The 19,033-nt window shown below is 42.0% G+C and overlaps 1 protein-coding gene across 3 annotated transcripts in view; it reads right to left on the bottom strand.

Annotated features, from left to right (window-relative positions):
• Positions 1–16,648, bottom strand: part of Sgpp2 (sphingosine-1-phosphate phosphatase 2) — a 110,042-nt gene extending 93,394 nt beyond the window's left edge. Inside the window, exon 1 of one of the 3 annotated variants that reach the window (XM_076866574.2) lies at positions 16,574–16,648. In XM_076866574.2, the coding sequence (XP_076722689.1) occupies positions 16,574–16,648 (75 nt within the window). Of the gene's footprint in view, positions 1–16,429 lie in introns of all 3 variants that reach the window. The other 2 variants (XM_077110294.1, XM_076866570.2) reach the window with 2 other exon arrangements.
• Positions 16,649–19,033: the final 2,385 nt, after the last annotated feature.

Consider the following 19,033-nt stretch of genomic DNA (forward strand, 5'->3'; position numbering starts at 1 on the left):
AAAGTATGCTAAGTGCAGACGCAAATATAGCATAGGGGATTCCACTCTTATGTATAATGATAAAGCACACACACAAGGTAAATGGAGTGTTAGGGTGCAGCTCTATGAGCACTTGCCTATCATATGTAAGGACCTGAATATGCTCCTGGCACTGAGAAAACAAACAAACAAACAAAACTACAACTTAGGTAAATGAAAAGACACACCATGTTCAGAGATAAGACTCCAGAACATAAAGAGGTCAATTATACCAAAATTAATCTACAGTTTTATCGCAGCTCCAATTAAAATTATATAAAAAATCATCTACAAATTATTTTAAATTTCTTTGGTAACATGAAAAAAAGATTATAGTGTGGGAATTTTCAGGACAGAGAGAGAGAGAGAGAGAGAGAGAGAGAGAGAGAGAGAGAGAATCCTTTTATTTTAGTTTTTGAATCAGATTTTTTTTTTTTCAGTACTGGAGATTGAACCTGGGGATACTTTACCAGCCCTTTTAAATTTTATTTTGGGGGTAGTGTCTCTCTAAGTTGCCAGCCTGGCCTCCAATTTATGACCCTCCTGCCCTCAGCCTCCCAAGTAGCTGGGATTACAGGTATGTGCCATCTTACCCTGCAGTAATTTGTTTTATTAATTAATTAATCAATAAAATTGATAAATTTCTATACCATCCATTTAAGAGCCAATTGAGTATGTGAAAATGATAGTTATGATGTACCCAAACTGAATTTGACTTGACTTCAATCACTGATACCTGATGAAGGGGAACCACCAATATTCTACTTCAAACATGCCCAAGACATGGCCTGCAGGTAACAAACAGCTAAAACCATGACCTATAACAATCAAAAGAAATACTCATCTGTTGATGGGCACCTGGGTTGGTTCCACAGCTTGGTTATTGTGAATTGTGCTGCTGATTTTAGATCTTTTGGAAATATACTAAAGGGTGGGATAGCTGGGTCATATGGTGGTTCCATTCCTAGTTCTTTGAGGAATCTCCCTCCATACTGCTTTCCAGAGTGGTTGCAGTCCTACCAACAATGTATGAGTGTACCTTTTCCCCCCACATCCTCACCAACATTTATTATGACTTGTATTCTTTATAATTGCCATTCTAATTAGAACGAGATGAAATCTCACTGTAGTTTTGATTTGCAGTTTGCATTTCCTTGATTGCTAGAGATGTTAAACCGTTTTTTCATATATTTATTGGACATTTTCATTTCTTCTTTTCAGAAGTATCTATTTAGTTATTGAATATTATTCAGGCATAAAGAAGAATAAAATTATGGCATTTGTCCATAAATGAATGATACTGGAGACCATCATGCTAAGTGAAATAAGCCAAACCCAGAAAGTCAAAGGTTGCATGTTTCCTCTGATAGGTGGAAGCTAGTTCAAAATAAGGGAAAAACAGTGGTGGGGGTGGAGTGGGGATTGCAAGAAAATAAAAGAGAGATCACTGGAGTACAGGAAGGGGACTGAGGGGAAGGAAGAAGGGATAGGGAAAGGGAAGAATGGTGGAATGAATCTGAGCAAACTCTCCTATGTACCTATATGAACGTACCACAGTGAATCTCATATTTATGTGTATTTACAAGGCACTAATTAAAATGTGTATTTAAATAAATAGAAGAAAGAGCAGCAGAATAGAGGAGAGGAAAGAGGGAAGGGAGAAGGGGAGGAAAAATGGAAGTGTTGGGAACTGAACTGGAGCAAATTATCTTCCATGTGTGAATAATTTTGTCAAAATGAACCCTGGTGTTATGTACAGCTAAAATAAACTAATAAAAAATAAAATAAAAATATCACATATAAAATAAAAAAGAGATATTCTAAGGCAACTTTTTAATAAATAAGTAAAAATAAATGCCCCAAATTTACTAGGAGGAGGAGGGATGGTATAATACTCGACATCTGCTTTTCTTAAGATGTTTTTGAACTCTCGAAGAATACGTTTTGGGCCAAGAAAATAAGAGATCTTTTCAAAGCCAAATTTTTCAATGCATTAGGAAGTTCCCATGAGTACAGAAGAACTTTATGCATTTCAAGCTTTTGGCATTCTGTGTTGGTTTGGACAAAGTACGAAATGATGTATTATAATTTCTCATGAGGTCTTTATGCAAAGACCTGGGGTGCCATTTTGTTTCATTTAAAGAAGCTACTGGAATACTTCATGTGGCTTAGTAAATATTCCCTCAAGGTAAGGATCACAAACAGTATAGTTGGGGGGCTTTGTTACAAAGACATCAATGGTAATTTTTTAAGTTCTAATACGTTAGTAATCTTGGTGACTACCTAATAGTCTTCAAAATTAAATAAAAAGTGTCCTCATAGGAGCCTTTTTTTTTTTTTCCTGTACTGGAGATTTAACCCAGGGCACTAAATCACTCAGTCATATCCCCAGTCATTTTATTTTTTCATTTTGAGACAAGTCCTCGGTAAACTGCTAAGGCTGTTCTTGAACTCGTGATCAGCCTGCCTCAGTCTCCCAAGTTGCTGGGATTATAGGCATGTGCCACCATGACCGGCTCACAGGAGTATTTTTATAGAATAAAAATATTTTAGTTTTTCACTAAACATAAAACTATCGTGTTATTGTTTTTAAAAATGCAGGAAATGCAGATATGCACAAATAGAAAAATAACAGATTTTAAACCCATGAGAACCACTGGCAGTATTTAGTTCAACTCCTTGGGGCTCTTTTAAAAATATACATTTCAATATATACTAAATACAGTTTTAAAATTTGGTCATATTATAAACTTCATTTTTTAACATCTTTTTTTTTTTTTTTTGGTTGAACAATATACATCGTGTAGGTTTCCATGTCCAGAAATTCAAGAAATTTTAACTCCTTTCCTGGCATCTTTTGAATTTTGTGATTAATTTTTTCCCTGTTTATAATATAGCTGAAAGACCTTTTATGATTATATATTGATAATATATATGGTAATAAGAACTATGTGTGGGAGAACATAAATCTGACAAACAAATTCTATCATTTGGGGAATGGACACTGTTGACCTCAAGGTCAGGACAGTGGTCATGAGAGGTCCCCCTGCCCTCGCCCTGCCCTTGCAACTTGGAGTACAGTTTAAAGAACAATCAGAGTTTTATGTTTAACAGAAGAGAATTTTTTTTTTTTACAATTTCTAATTTAAAAAATGAGCTATTCTCAATTAAATTACACATGGGTGAAGAAAGCTGTAAAATTTTTATCTCATGCTAAACACTTTCTCCTAGTTTTATTTCATCTCAGTTCATCCTATTCCAGCTAAAGCCAAGCAGCGGGAACTAACACAGGTGAAAGAGCAAAGAGAGTGTAGACTGTGGATGATTTTTTAGAGATTTGGTGGCTAAAGAAGGGGCGTGCATTAGCTCCCAGGGACGGTTGGGCTGCACTTAGACATTCTGTGGCTGGTGAAGAAGAAGGTTAATGACGTTGAACATCTTTCTACAAAGGAAGAAAATAAGCAGAAAGGAGACTAAAGATGCAATGTGTGACTTTGACCTATTTGCAATATCAGATTGAAGCAGCTTGACAAAATGAAATGCCAAATAATTTAAAAATAAATAAATAAACCCCCTCCAGCTATGAAACAAGATTGTCAAAATAAAGCTAATGACAAATGTACATGTTTTTTGTCTTGTACATTCAAACCCTTCTGTGTTCTACCTGGGCAGATAACAGAGGCCTGTGAGCAGGAGGTTCAAAACTAGGGCCCAAGGCTCCTGTGACAGAATGACCCTGGGAGAGGCAGATCAGAGGAGAAGCTCCCAGATGCTCTCCTGTGTTTCCTGCACAGTGTGCAAAGCCAGCCTGCAGCAGACGCTATGGGAAAGAGCAGGACCGACTCTTGAAAGGCAGTATTGATTTAAAACAGTCATTTGAAATAATGATAGATTCATAAGCTGTTGCAAGTACTAAATGTCCTGTATTCTGTTCATCCATTTTTCTCCAAATGACTACATCTTACAAATTGTAGCACAATATCAAAACAAGGAATCTGACATTGTACCAGCACTGCATGTAAGATATAAACTACTGCATCACCGCACGGACCTTCTTGGTATCAATAACTTGGATGGATTAAAATCAGTCTTCTTCTTCTTCTTCTTCTCCTTCTCCTTCTCCTTCTTCTTCTTCTTCTTTTTTTTTTTTTACTCAGCATAATGCCCTTGAGATCCACCCAGGTTAATGGGTGGCTCATCACTACAGTTCTTACAGCTGAGTAGTATCCCATGGTTTGGAAGCATCACAGCTTATTTAATCATGTAGCCAGGGATATTCTGGTTCTTTCCAGTGTTTGGCTATTGCAAATAAAGCTGCCTGGATGACCAGGTACAGATCCTTATGTGAATAAATTTTCATATCTCTGAGGTCAATGTCCAGGAGTATAACTGTGGAGTACATGACAATTGTGTGCTTAATACTAACTTTTAAGTATTTAATAAACAAATTTATCTTTTCAAAAGTAACATTTTTCCATGATTGATTATTTATTTACCTGGTGAGTCAACTGAGCCCAGCATCAATTGGGGTGGAGGAGAGAAAGCATTGATCACCAAATAATTCTAAATCTAAGAGACTGATTGAAGGGCCTAACTGACTTCTTTCAGGCACTATCATCTATGCAGGTGCACCTGCCTGCACCAGGTGTACTCAGAATCAGAGTGGGAAGTCCTGCTTCTCTTCGGACAGTGGTAGTCAGGGGTAAGAGAAAGAAATCAAGGCTGGGTCATTTATCACCCCTTATGTTGGAAAAAAGTCACATGATTCCTTAAGGGGCAAAATTTGGGGACAATAAAATATGACATGTGGAGTCAGATGGGCTTAGATGGAGGCAAGATTAAGTGACCAATGGATCTCAGTCCACCCCCTCTTCAGAAGTAAGAGTCATTGAGAAATTCACTCTGAATGACCTTTGAGGACAGGCATCCCATTCTGTCCGTTTGAGGATGCCTGTGACATCATGCATGTAAGCATGACAAGAAGAGATGGCGTGGCAGTCCTGGGGCCTCTGGAAGAGGCCAGAGGACGAGAACAAGCTTAGAACTCAAGTGAGGACTCAGGAGCTGCTGGCCACCTTTTGCAGGACCTCAAAACTAATTCTTTTCTTGTTTCAATGTCATACAATCATACTCTATGACATATATCCATACCCTCTAGACATACTCCTTTCTGGCTTGGGGTCCAGGGAATGTGTGCTTTCTCCAACCCTATCAGGAGCCCCAAACCCTGCCCAAGGTTACTGACATCGCACACGCATATCCCAGGACACAATTGATAACCCTTACCTGGAAGGCACGGGGGGGGGGGGGGGGGAAGGACAGGGCACACCAGGTGTGTCTTATCTAAATCCAGAGATAGCTGCAAGGGAAGTGCCTTGCCCGTTTTTCCCTTCCGCCCTCAGAATCCAAATACTTTCCACTTGAAAGATTAGAAATATATGAAAGTTGTAAGCTTTTGCTAAGGGAGACACAGTGAAAGATTCTGATGTGTAAATGAACAAACTAAAAACATAGAAACTAATAAAAACAACAAAAAACTTTACTAAAATCACAGCGGAAAGTGTGGGCAAAGTACATGCCTGGGTCATTCACAAAAAGAGTAATATGAGTGTCTGCTAAACAAGAAAGACTTATCACCTTGTTAGAGGTAAAAGAAACACAAAACTAAAATAATGGAATACTTTCATGTAGGTATCATTATTATTTTTTTTTTGTACTTAGGGTTGAACTCAGGAATATTCTACCTCTATGCTATATGCTTAGCCTTTTGATTTTCTTTTGGGACAGTGCCCCTGTAAGTTGATGAGGCTGTCCCTGAACTTGCACTACTTCTGCCTCAGATTCCTGAGTAGCTGGGATTACAGGTATGCACTACCCGCGCCCAGGTGGCAGATTACTTTTTTTTTTTTTTTTTAGAGAAATTTTTAGTATTTGTTTTTCGGTTTTCGGTGGACACAACATCTTTATTTTATTTTTATGTGGTGCTGAGGATCGAACCCAGCATCCCGCGCATGCCAGGCAAGCACGCTACCGTTTGAGCCACATTACTTTTTCAAAGAACTCTTCACTAATGGATGCTAAAATTACTGGGTAGAAATATGGAGAGAAAATAAAAGATATTTATAATGTTTCAGAATGCCAGTCTGTAAGATAGGTATTGATTACAAAGAGAAAGACAGTAATATGAAAAACACTTCTTAAAAGGTATTTAACAATCTGGTAAGGGAGCTAGGGTTGTGGCTCAGTGTTAGAGCACTTGCTTAGCGCATGTGAGGCCCCGGGTTAGATCCTCAGCACCGCATAAAAATGAATTAAAAAAGAAAGGTATTGTGTCCATCCACAACTAAAAGAATTTTTTAAAAAATCACTGATAATAGACTAAATCAACACTATGTGCTTCCTGATAGGATGCACTAGTAAGGATGCAGTGTCTTCCTGTGAATCCCCAACAATGCAGAACTTGCCTACAATTTAGAGGAAACAACAGGGAAACCCAAGTTGAAAGGCTCTATGCAAATAACTTGCCTGGACTTTGCAAGTGTCAGTCAGGGAAGGCAAAGAATGACTAAAGAGTTGATCCACATTGGACTAGAGGAAAATGTCAACTAAATGTAATTTATGATTCTGACCTGGGACCCAGAATAGCCAAATGAAACTGGGAGGCAATTGGAAAAGTATGAATAAAGTCCTTAGATTAAATAATATTGCTTTATTTTGATTATTGTACTATATGGTTTTATTTTTTAATGAGATAGTTATCTTACAGGATCTCATTATTATTATCTTACAGGATCTCACTATGCTATTGAGGTTGGCCTTGAACTTAAGATTTTCTACCTTAGCCTCCCAAGTACCTGGGATTATAGTGTGGGCCACCACAAATGGTATACTATAGTTTTATATGATGTGAACATTAGGAGAATTTTTAACATTAGGTCAGGAATTTTTGACTATCTTTGCCAACTTTAGAAAACCTAAAGTTATTTCAAAAGAAAGTTAAAATTACAAAAATTTAAAGGTAATACTACTTGGTGTTGCTTTTTATTCATAATTACACAAATATTTATACGAAGCAAAAGGGATACTTATGCCAGGCATGTTGGCATACCCCTACAATCCCAGAGGCTTGGAAGGCTAAGGCAGGAGGATTATGAATTCAAAGCCAGGCTCGGCAACTTAGTGAGGCCCTAAGCAACTTAGTGAGACCCTCTCTTAAAATAAAAAATAAAAAAGGCTGTGGATGTGGCTCAGTGGTTAAGTGCCTCTGGGTTCAATCCCCAGCACAAAGGAAAAAAAAAGATATACTTCATAATTGTCAAACAACTATTGCTACATATCCTACCTAACTCCATCAGTTCAAGAAGATGCAAAAAACCATGGTGAGCAGGGGTGAGCATGACATTCACTGGTAAGACCAATACCAGCCTTCCCAGTCTCTGGGACTGTTTTGTTTCGCCACCTGGGTGCTAGCTATGGGGATACAGGTATCTAGCCACTATTTCTGACATAAGCATGTATTAATTTTAATGTTTAAAGGTTGTAGAAATTGGGCTGGGATATAGTGTAAATGGTAGAGCTCTTGCCTAACATGTGCAAGGCCTTGGGTTCAATCCCTGGTACCATGAAAAAATTTTATTCATTTTAAATATTTATTTTTTTAAAAAGTAGCATCTTCCTAGTGAAAAACCATCAAAAGGTCAGAATTCAGAATGAAAGAACAACTAACTCCCAACAGTCTCCTTTGTTGCAATTTTATCAAAATCTGAGATGCTCTATTTCACAGCTACCTTTCTAGTCATTTAGCAAGAAAGGATGATTTTTTAAAACCGCAACCAGAAAATATTCACCTAAGGCCTTTCTCCACCAATTAAGCCCTGGCCTTGCAGCTACCAACACATTATCCCCAGGAAACTTCTTCACCATTATTTTCTTTCCCCACATCTCTGGGATTTACTGTGATCTGCTGTCTTCCATAAAATTCTACAGAAATATTTTTTTTTTTTGCCATTTAAAGAACACAAAACCTACCCAGATATTACAGAAAGAATGTTTCTTTTAAAGACAGAATTACTAAATAAATAGCTTTATTTAAAGCAACAATGAACCTGGTGTTTTGTTTTTAAATGAAAGATATCTAAAAGGTCCCTGTGACCTAGGCCTGTCATCTCAGCAACATGGACAGCTGAGGCAGGGGGATCGTGAGTTTAAGGCAACCTTTACAACTTAGCAAGATCCTATCTCAAAATAATAACAAATAAATAAGTAATTCAGAAGTATAAATGAGTGAGTGAAGATTGGCGGGGGGGGCTATTATTTGAAGTGGTTCAAGGAAGCCATTGCTTTCTTTCCCAACCCCAGATCCTAGGTGGTTCACCCCTTTCCTTTCCATCTAATCCGGCCCCAAGCTCAAGGATTTCCCCCCCACACACTGTTTTTAACACACTGTCTCTATTAGTCCATTCCATGTCTGAAGCAAGATGAGAAGACAAAAATGTGAACCATGATCTTGACGGGAGTTTTTTCAAAGTTTCATTTTCTCAACATGCGGAGTGTATCTCACCAGGTGAGAAGAACAACAAAGACCAGTGGATGCCCCACATTTCAGCGTTTTCATAGACTCCTAACATGGACAGGAGCACTCTAAACGTGTTGCCTGGAAACCGGAGCAGTGCTTTTCTCCCAAGAAAGCTTTGTGCTACCCAAAATGCAGGAATGCCTTTCTCAGGATGTCCTCCTTATCAGGCAACACAGGATTTAATCACTAATAAAATCTATAGCAACAGAAGTGCAAGTGTTCTTTGGAAAAGTGAAGGTCTTAACATCTTTTTTCCCCCCATTTTTTAAAATTGGCGCATTATAGTTGTACATGCTGATGGGATTTATAGTTACATATTCGTATGTGCGCACAACATAACCATATAATGTGGCCAATATCACTCCCCAGCTTGACATCTTAATTCCAAGTCAAGAGGGTTAACGTTAGCCTAGGCTTGCTGTCAACAGCCAGCTAAAACATGGTGATTTAGCCACATCTTTAACTCAGTAGCTGTTTCACCACCAAGTGACTTTTTAGCGGTGCCTGTACTTTCCTTCCTAGTGTTCAAAAGAAGAAAGCAGAACAATGAGAAAGTTATTCATTAATCAAAACCTTTTATTGTTGCCGAATTAAAAGGAGTCAACACTGAAAACAGTTATCAAGCTAAAAGAAGACCCGGCCAGGTAAAGTGTTCAGGGATAAAAATCAGCTCCCAGCACCCCATCGTCAGAGGAGCAGGTGACATTTATGCCAAGCAGGGAAAGGGAAAGTTTCACATAGCTCTTGTTCTTCCGTTCAATAGGTAGTATTATGTACCTGCCCCGTTCCAAGCACAGGCTAGGCCTGTGGCTACACAGGTGAGCAGGGGACCCACCCACTCTCCACATTATTCCACTATTTTGAACCTCCCACCATTTCCCAGCTCAATAGAGGTCATAGAGATAATGATCTAATTGCAAATGTGTGCAAATCCTTCAAAGTAGTAGAAATCAGCATATTCTGGTTTCATGTGGAGACCTTCAAAGGTTACTTTCAGTGTAGGGGTGGGAGGGCGGTTGTTAGATAAGTCCTCAAAAAGTAAGGCACAGTGCCAGGTGCCACATGGCCAGTTACCTTTCCCATGGTCCCCCTAAGCACTGATATTTTTGTTGTTGTTGATTTGAGACAGAGATTGACTACATTGCCCAGGCTGGCCTCCAACTTGTGGTCCTCCTTTCTCAGCCTCCCAACTAGCTGAAATTACAGAGGCAGCCTATTGTGCCCATGCCAGGCTCCCCCTGAGCCATTCTATTTCAAAACTCAACTGTTTCTCTAGAAACTCATGCTCAGAACTGGAATCCACCATACTCAAGTCTCAGCTCCTCTCTGCACTGGGAATTTTCCCATCTGCCTGTACCATGCTGGGCACTCTCTACTTTCCTCTCTACCCCTGGTTTCCGAGTTCTTGTTGTTTTTTCTGGCTCAAGCCTTCTGTTCAGTGGCCTCCCATTTTTTTCCTCTGAGGTTCATCAGCATCTACCTTTTATGTCCCTATGTCTGGATCTTCCTTTCTGATCCCTGTAGGAACAATGCGATTGTCTTAGTCACTATCCAACCTGCAGATCCCGGATGGATGATCTCATGCCGGGCCATTGTGCAGGATGCTGTCCCACCTGTGGAAAACTGCTTTGACTCAAGGACTGATCCCTAATCACATCAGCCTGTACCCATAAAAATGAAGTTCCATGATTCAAAAGATAGCAACTGACATCTTAAGGAGCCAGATGTGGTATCTTTCCTCCTAAGGGATCTCTCTTTGAGAGAGATACTCAAAGTAACACGAAGAACCTGAAACTGACACTAAAGTTTTATTTTGTGTCTTTGCTGCTGTTTCTAACATCACTGTCTTAAAGGATTCCCTCAAGGCCCTGTAAATCCCCACACAGGCATCCCCCCCAATCCCACCCTCTTCCCCCAGAGACACACAAGATCCCTTCTTAACACAGAGGTCTAAGTTGCCAATTCTGATTGGCTGGAGGCATGAAACTGGTGTGTCATATCCTGTCCATGGGATGAAGTCCAAACTCTGCAGAGATCCACGTTAAGGCTTCAGCCTAAAACCCTGGCTCTCGCCCAGCATGACAGCCAGCTTACCACACGGGTTCTCTCTGCAGCCTGTGCTGGGGTGTCTCCATTTACCTTCCCAGGTCTACTCTGCACCTTTCCCGGGGGAGGGTTCACCTTTATGGGCTGCATCACCCCAACACCCAAGCTCCCTGTCTTCGGATAGAATTTGGCCAAAGGGGGCACTGGCAGGAGGTGAGAAAGAGGCACATGGCTTTCTCCACGTCTTTTATTTTTTTACTTTTGGGTGGGGGGAGGCAGTGGTGATGGAGATTAAACCCAGAGTTGTGCACATGCTAGGCAAGCACTCTACACTGGAGGGACATCCCAGGTCCATCTTTTTCTACTCTAGGTCTCGGCTCCTGTCAGGGGCACCTCTCTGACCTCAGTTCTCTTGAGGTCTGGGGTTACCAAGGCCTTCTTCCCTCTCCTGGAACATGGAGGCTGAAGTTGCTTTCTCCAGGATGTACCCTCCTCCCATGACAATTTCTCCCACCCTTTTTGCATATTTGTAAGTGATCTGCTATTTGGACTGCCTTTGATTAGTTCCTCTTTTATATACCTTTCAATAGAGTGTGCTTTTCAGAACAGATTTTTTTTTTTCTGGCTCAAGCCTTTTTTACAGAAAAATTTAGAAGATGGTGTCAAATTTCCACGTGACCCACATTCTTCCCATATGTTCTACAGTTACCCCTATTATTAGCACCTTACATTAATATGGTATATTTGTTTCAAAACGGGTACATTATTGTCAACTAAAGCCCACACTTTATACAAATGTCCCTAGTTTTGACCTCATGAGCATTTTGTTGTTGTTCCCAGTCTGTCCAGATGACATTCAGCCACATGTTTCCTGAAGCTCCTCTTGGCTGTGACAATTTCTCACTTTCCTTATTTCTGATGACCTTGTCAGCTGTGAAGAGGACTGGCAGAATTCTGTAGAATACCTCTCAGTATGAATCAGGAGCATATCATTTCAATTTGCATCAAGAGTACATACTATCAACATGACTTTCACTATTGATATTAACCTTGATCACCAGGGTGATGTCTATCAAGTGTATACATCATAAAATTATTTGCCCCTCCCCTTTTCATATTGTACTCTTTGGAAGGCACTATGTTCAGTCCACATTTAAGAAATAGGGAGCCATGTGTGACCTCCCCATAGGTAGAATACAACGTATGTTTCTTTTTAAAATTTTTAATTTTTTTAATATTTTATTTACTTATTTATTTATTTTGGAACTGGGGATTGAACCCAGGGGGTACTTTACTACTGAGTTACAACCCCAGTATAAATTTTGAGATAGAGTCTCACTAGGTGGCTGAGGTTAACTTTGAACTTATGATCTTCCCGCCTTAGCCTCCCCAGTAGATGTGATTACAGGCCACACCACCACACTCAGCTTCTAGTATTTTGTGTGTTGTACCATTTTATTTGGGCTGCTCTAAGGCAGGAACTACATTTTCTTTATCTTTGTATCTCTGAGACTAACAACTATGCCAGAAACATAATAGTTGAACAATAAATGTTGGTTGTAAATGAAGGAAGCAAAAATGAGATACAAGTAAAAGTGGCCTATTTCTCCAAAGATTAGAGAACGTATTAATAACTGAAGACTGGGAAGACTGTGGAAAACCTGTAACAATCTGCTTATAGCTTTTTATCCTGGTACACTCTTCCTTTGGGAAAATGTGGCAATGTTTATTAGAAGACAAAACATATGCATATTCTTCATTCAGCAGTTCCCTGTCTGGAAATTTAAATTGGGAAATAACCAAAACAGGTGGAAAGACATGTTATAAAATAACATCTTTTATGAAGATGTTATTATTTTTAGTGCAAAAATTGGAAACAATTTATTTAGATTGGAAACAATCTAAAGTCCCAGCAATAGGCCAATTAAATTATATAGGATGTCCAGGTAATGGAGTAATACTAAGCCATCACAAATCAGGTTGAATGTTTCCCAGGTGACTGTCTCTGGGCATTGGCACATGGGCATAAATTAAGCTTTTTATTTGTGTTTCCCCAAGTTTTCTCCTCTAAATAATGATGGTATCTGTGACTAGAGAAAAAAAAGATCAAATGCACGTTTTCAGAGTGGCTCATTTACCATTTCAAACATCAGATTATAGGCAATCAAAATTTGTAGTTTGATCTTTTGGCAAGTTTAGTTACAGTGAAGCCAAAACATCACAGCTGCTGTGACAATTGCCTCCAGCCACTTCCGCCCCACACTGAAGTGGGTGGGTCCCAGGATAGAGAATTCAGAGCTTCTTACCTGTTTGCTGGCTTTTCTGGGTACCACTTCTAACCTGGACACTCGAGAGTGCTTGTTTGTTTTGCTTTTAAAGCTCCTCTACGTGACAATATAGCCATATTACTATGGTCCTCTTTCACTGTTCATTTGGCAGATGCTAAAACTGAGGCCCAGAGAAATACAAATGATACAGAGGCAGAAGCAGAGGCAGAGTCTCTTCCTTTGCAGAATGTATTCTTTGCTCTTTAGCAAGTCAGTAAATTCAAGGGAGGGATTTTTGTGGACCAACAGACTTGGAGGGGCTCAAATATTTCAGGAGAGAAATGAGAATGCAAAGACTTTGAAAAGGCAACCTACCCTTGGTTCCTTCCCCAACCCAATTTTAGAACTATGACTGAGCAGTTAGCAAACAAGTATTTATTGAGTAGAGTGAGACTTGGAAAGATCATATTTCATCTAATATAATGATGGGAGGAAACACAGGAGAGTCTCACTAAATACAACTGCTTTGGGTAAGCAAAGACATTAGAAATCAAAATGACATTGCATTCAAGGTTGACATGACCCCAGAACAAATCAACACAATCTCTTAAGGGTCTTTGCCCTCCCCAGCAGGTTCTAGGTTCTGTGTCTCTTACTCAGGACCCTGCTTCTCAAGGTGACTACCAAGAATGCCCTCAGATGGTTAATCTTGCAAATTGGCTACCTTTGCAAACTGCAAACAAGACCTTCTCATTCTACCTGATCTCTACCCTGCACCAGGCAGGACTCACAGCTCATACCTCCTCAGTACATCAGTCACAGTGAGGTGCTGTGTTAGAAACTGCACAGTAGGAAGAAGCTCAGACTTGGAAGTCAAAAGATCTGGCTTTCCCTGGCTGTGCAGAAACCTGGGAAGTCCCAAGTCACCTAATCTTTCAAAACTCATATTTACTGGGGCAATCCCTAAATCCCAGTTCAATATTCAACAACAGGTCTGTTCGAGCCCAGCCCAGCCCTAGTTTGTAAGACATAGTTAATTTTTAAACTAGCAGTGTGTGGTGTCACAAGAATTTATAGAGGAAGTCTTTAATCATTGCATATTTGTGCAGTGTTAAGGACTTAAATAAAAACAGAAAATGTGGAAGGTAAATTAGATTCATGGAGGTCTAAAATTATTGAAGTGAAGTAAAGTTTACTTTTGTTTGCAGGGTATTAAATGGATGTCTTTGGGTTGCCTTCTAGATTCTGGGACAACCATTTTTTTTTTGTTTTTGTTTTTTCATTTGATTTTTCAGTAATCATTATTTAATTTTAAAAATCTATTGATTTCTTTTTGTAATCTGTATTCAAATATTCATAAAATTCACTGTGCATAACCAGGGGAAGAAAACAATGAGAACAGAAGAATTTCCTGCATTCTTAGAGCTTATCCTCTACAGGAGGAGACTGGAATAATCAGATATCCACACAGAGGCACATTTACACAATGTGATTATGCTGCAGGGAAAAAATATACAAGAGGCAAAGAGAGTCCATAAAGGGGGAGCTAGCCTGCAAGGTCAGTGAAGGTACCTCTGGAGGAACTGACCTTGATGCTCAAGGGTGAAGGGAGGGTATCTGGAGAAGGCACCTGCAACTGAGGCAAGTGGGCAAAGGCCCAAGGCAGAGGGGGAGTCGTGGCTGATAGGAAAGAGTTTTCTCAACTGCCCCTTTAAAAATCCTATTATGTATCCAGGGACAGGCACATAATCATTTCCTTTTGGAAACTTCCTGTGTGTCCCTAGTAAAGTATTAATCTTCTCAAGTCACTTGAAACTGATCCACCTTTAAGAACATTTATTAACCTCTCCCTTATCAAATGCTCTTGAGTTAATTCCCCCCCACCACCACTATCACCAAGTACAGGGATTTCTTATCTTGATTTTGGGTTCTGTCTTGCTTCTTCACTGTCTGCTGTGTGAGTGAGGTGCTGTGTTGGCGGGGAAGGGCAAGCCTACCCCTGGGCTTACCAGCCACCTAAGGCACTAGCAGCAAAGAGGCAAGAAGTCCACTTGGCCTGCTTTTAAAGGGGAAAACAGCGCATCTCCAGAATTTCAGGTTACCTTACCAAGGGTAATGTGGAAAACAGTTTGAAAAACACTAGTGAAAAAATGCACTCTTTTCAGCTTCCTGAATTCAAGAAACAGGGTAGAAGTGTGAGAAGAGAGCAACAGAAAGCAGCCTACCCATCCACCTGTGGGTGTGAGTGTGAATGTTGTGTGTGCACAGAAAATGTCAATGAAAAACACTTCTTCTGGCTATTCCCGCTTTAAGACACCACAAGAGGAAAGGGAGGGGTCAGCAAACTCAACTAAAAGTTCCCGGAACTTCACATAGGACAAAGAAAGGACTATAAAAGGAGATAAAATATTATAGAGGTGGATTTTTCTGTAATGGAACACACAATCCACCTCCATCCTCCCAAATGATTTCTATAATTCAAAGCCTATTCATATTCAGGTTCATATCAAGGTTCTTCATAATTCCTCACTTACTAAATCTAGACAGTTATACATGAAGACGCGCTGCTTTCTTGTCACCAGAAGCTTCTAGGAAGAAAAGAAAATGTGGCTTTTTAAAAAGAAAAAAGAAAAAGGAATTACTGTTCTCACTTGCCACACTTGTTATTTTGCCTAGCAAAAGGTCAGTGTCTGCAGGTACCAGGGTAGACAGCCCCCCCCCGCCCCCCCCACGGCCAGCCTTCTGCAGGTGCCAGGGTAGACAGCCACCCCCTGCAGCTGTCTGCAGCCTGTCTGTCCCTCTGCCTGGAGTCTCTGTGCACTGCGACGACGGCACAGGCTGGTTCCCCAAAGCTGCAGTGGTTGTATAACCACACTCGGGACGCCTAGAGGAGAACGCGGTGAGCGGCTCTCCCCAAAGCATCTGTGAAAAGCCATCGGTGCCGGTTAATAAGAGACCCACCAGGCAGAAGCGGGTGGGGGCGAGAGGGAGGTGTTGTCAGGGGTCGTAAATCTCTTTAGGAGCAGTAGGGAAACCCAAGCAGAGCCGCACTGTAAGACCACTGAGCCCCCAACACCCGCATTTGCGCGGACAGGGGAGGGGGATGGGCGGCAACTAAGAGTTCCCGGGGAATTCTCCCGGGAAGTGCCAAGGACATCCCCACTCCTTCAATTACGTAACTCCGACAGATTCGGTAGAACAGACAGGAACGTGGATTTATTCATTAAAATGGAAAGTCCCTCAGTAGACCGCCTTTAAAGGCTCTGAGCGATTTAAGTCTGAAAAGACTTGGTGGCCACCTGGCAGGGTTAGAGGATGGCATCCCGGAGGCTGGACCCCCAAGGCCACCCCCTCCACACACGACCGCCGGACCCCAGGAGCCTCCGGGGATGGCGCTCTCTCCACGGGGCTGGTTTGGGGCACGCCTGTCCCCACGTCGCCGAGTCGCCTGGACCTGCACGTCCGCAGGCGGCGGAGCGGCTCCCCCCTCCTCCCTCCCGGGCGAGCACCTGCCCGCGGTTACCTGCGGCGCCGCCGCTCTCCGCAGCCCATTGGGCGGCTCCGCGCCGCCCTTGACGCTGGCCGCCCGGCGATGCCCGACCTCGGAGCCGCGCGTCGCATCCTCCGGGGGACCCGCGCCGTTCTCCTGGGGGCCCTCATCCAGCGCCGGGAAGAGCCCGCAGCGGCGCTGGAAGCGGGCGACTATCTGGGAATCCTGCAGGCTCCACAGCAGCTCTGCCATCGTGCACCGGGCCGCTCTCGTCGCCCGGCAGCCGCCGCAGCCTCGTCGGGCCGTCGCCTCCTTCCGCGCTCCGGTCGCTCACACCCCGACCCCGGCGCAGGGCGGGCGGGGCCCCCGCCACCCAACAGGTGCGCCGCCCGGGTCCTAGCGCCCGCCCTTGGCGCGCCTCAGCCCAGGTGTCCGCCTTCACCTTGCGCAAGACACGCCCCTCTTTTCCTTACAGTCCCAGCCGTTAGGGCGACCGCACAGTCTAGCTTTCCTTCTCCAGGGCTACCTAGCGACTGGGCAGAGAAGCACAGGTGCCTGAACTCTCGCTTTTATTTGAGGGCGACTTGTACCCACCCCCTCCTGGCTATCCCAGACCTGACATTAAAAGACAGCTGATCCCGCAGTGACCTTCCTTTTCACTCCCAAGCTCAAGGTAAAATTCAATTTCCCGGCGCGCCAGCTCCCCACTCGGACCTTTGTCCGCACCCTGCAAGACTCAGCAAGTACAGCGAGGGCCCCCGGGGAAAATTCCCAAGTTCTTTCCAAACTCTGCTTCATGCAACGCTTCCTCCGAAGCCCGGACACCCTCGACCTTGCTCAAGAATCAGGGAACACAAAGTGGGCCCTGAGTCATCCACAGCGTGAAGATGTGATTTGGCAATCGGGGAACACTTTAAGGTGGGTGGGGAGGAAACCTGCTTCCTTCTTGATTTTCTGCGTTGAGCATAAAGAGTCCTACAAGCTCCCTTATCCCTTCTGCTATGCCTCTGCTTAAGAAACGACGCTGGGAAGACGCAACCAGACCGTTGAGGGACTTCAGACCCATAGAACAGTTGGGCATCTCACTGCACCCGCGCCTGCGTTAGGGCTCTCTGCTGGAGAGCAGAAGAGGAACCCTTCTGCAGTTTGGAGTGGTTTTCCCTCACCCTTCCTAAATCTCCTTCTGGGGTCGGAGATCCCAGCCGCTGCACCTCCTCACATGGAGTGTGAGGGTCCAGGTGATCATCCTGCAACAAAAGCACAATTTACTTGTCTTCAGGTTGCAACAGAAGGCTACCTATTTGCTGACTGCCCGTGTAAAGCCTACTAAGTATTTGGTAGCACAAATGATCAGAAATGGACACCTGAGCCACCTTGTTTAACCTCTTATCCTTTTAGGCCTGGAAACCTCTGGGATGTAACGTCCAAAGATAATTTAGTCTTCCTCATGCCCTAGTTTCTGCTTTCCTTGCTTCTCAGTCTTATCTGGAAAGCAAAGTCAAGGTGGCTAAGAGGACAATGGAACTCTGGGGAGATACCATTTTCCTCTTACAAAAGCACCAGGCTACTGTCACACCCAGCTGTGTCACACCTAGACATGTCTGACTCAGGAAGCAGTGGCCTCTCTGCCCTGTGCTGTTTGCTATCATTTATAGGCACTAGGACCAAACCCCATAGTTTAGTTTTAAAAGCTGGAGTTGTAGTTGTTCAGAACCTGTTTTGTTCATGTGTTAAAGAAATTTGTTCTCCCATGAAGATTCCTGCATCATGTATCTCCCAAATTTAGTGCTTCAGGGTTTCATTAAAAAAAAAAAAAAAAAAAAAAAAAGCAAAACATGGCACATTCAGCATAAGTATACCAACAAATTGCATTTTCAGACAGAGCATTTTATCTCTGACTTCAGCTTCCAGTGACTCATGAAGTATCTCTTGAAAAGGAGAAAAGAGTGAACGTACTAAACAGCAATTTTATATTAAGCATGAAGCAGAAGTTTACATATCACTTCTGCGGACAGCCTATCAGCGAGAAGGTAGTCTCCTGGTCTCAAAAAGGCTTAGAAATGTCACCTCTAGCAAGGCAGCTCCTTTTCAGCTTAATCTATATAACTGTGGAAGAAGGGAAGAACTGATTTCCATTTTTTAACTACCAATAGTCTTCATCATGTTATGAAAATAAATCATTGTTGGTTAAATGTTGTAAAAATATAAATCCAAATTATAATTTCACTTTTGATCTGCCTGATTTTATCTATGCAGTCTGTCTCTAATGTAGCACATTCTACTCATGTGCAGTAAAGGAAGCACTAAAAATAACCTGTTTCAAGGAACAACTGGCATACCTCTAATATATTTAAATTTTTTTTTTCATTGTAGATAGGCATAATACCTTTATTTATTTATTTTTATGTGGTGCTGAGGATCAAACCCAGTGCCTCACGTGTATGTGCTAGGCAAGCGCTCTGTCACTGGGCTACAGCCCCAGCCCCACCATTAAGATATTAAAATGAGAGAGTTGAGAGACAATGATGTTAAAATGCATTCACTCAAAGTGAACATTTTTGGTATTAATTAATTATTGCATTTTAAATTCTGAGTTAGAGTTGTCTTTCAACAAAACAGATTCTTTCCAAATTACCA

This window comes from Callospermophilus lateralis, chromosome 9 (assembly GCF_048772815.1).
Source record: "Callospermophilus lateralis isolate mCalLat2 chromosome 9, mCalLat2.hap1, whole genome shotgun sequence".
In the NCBI taxonomy this organism is placed as follows: domain Eukaryota; kingdom Metazoa; phylum Chordata; class Mammalia; order Rodentia; family Sciuridae; genus Callospermophilus; species Callospermophilus lateralis.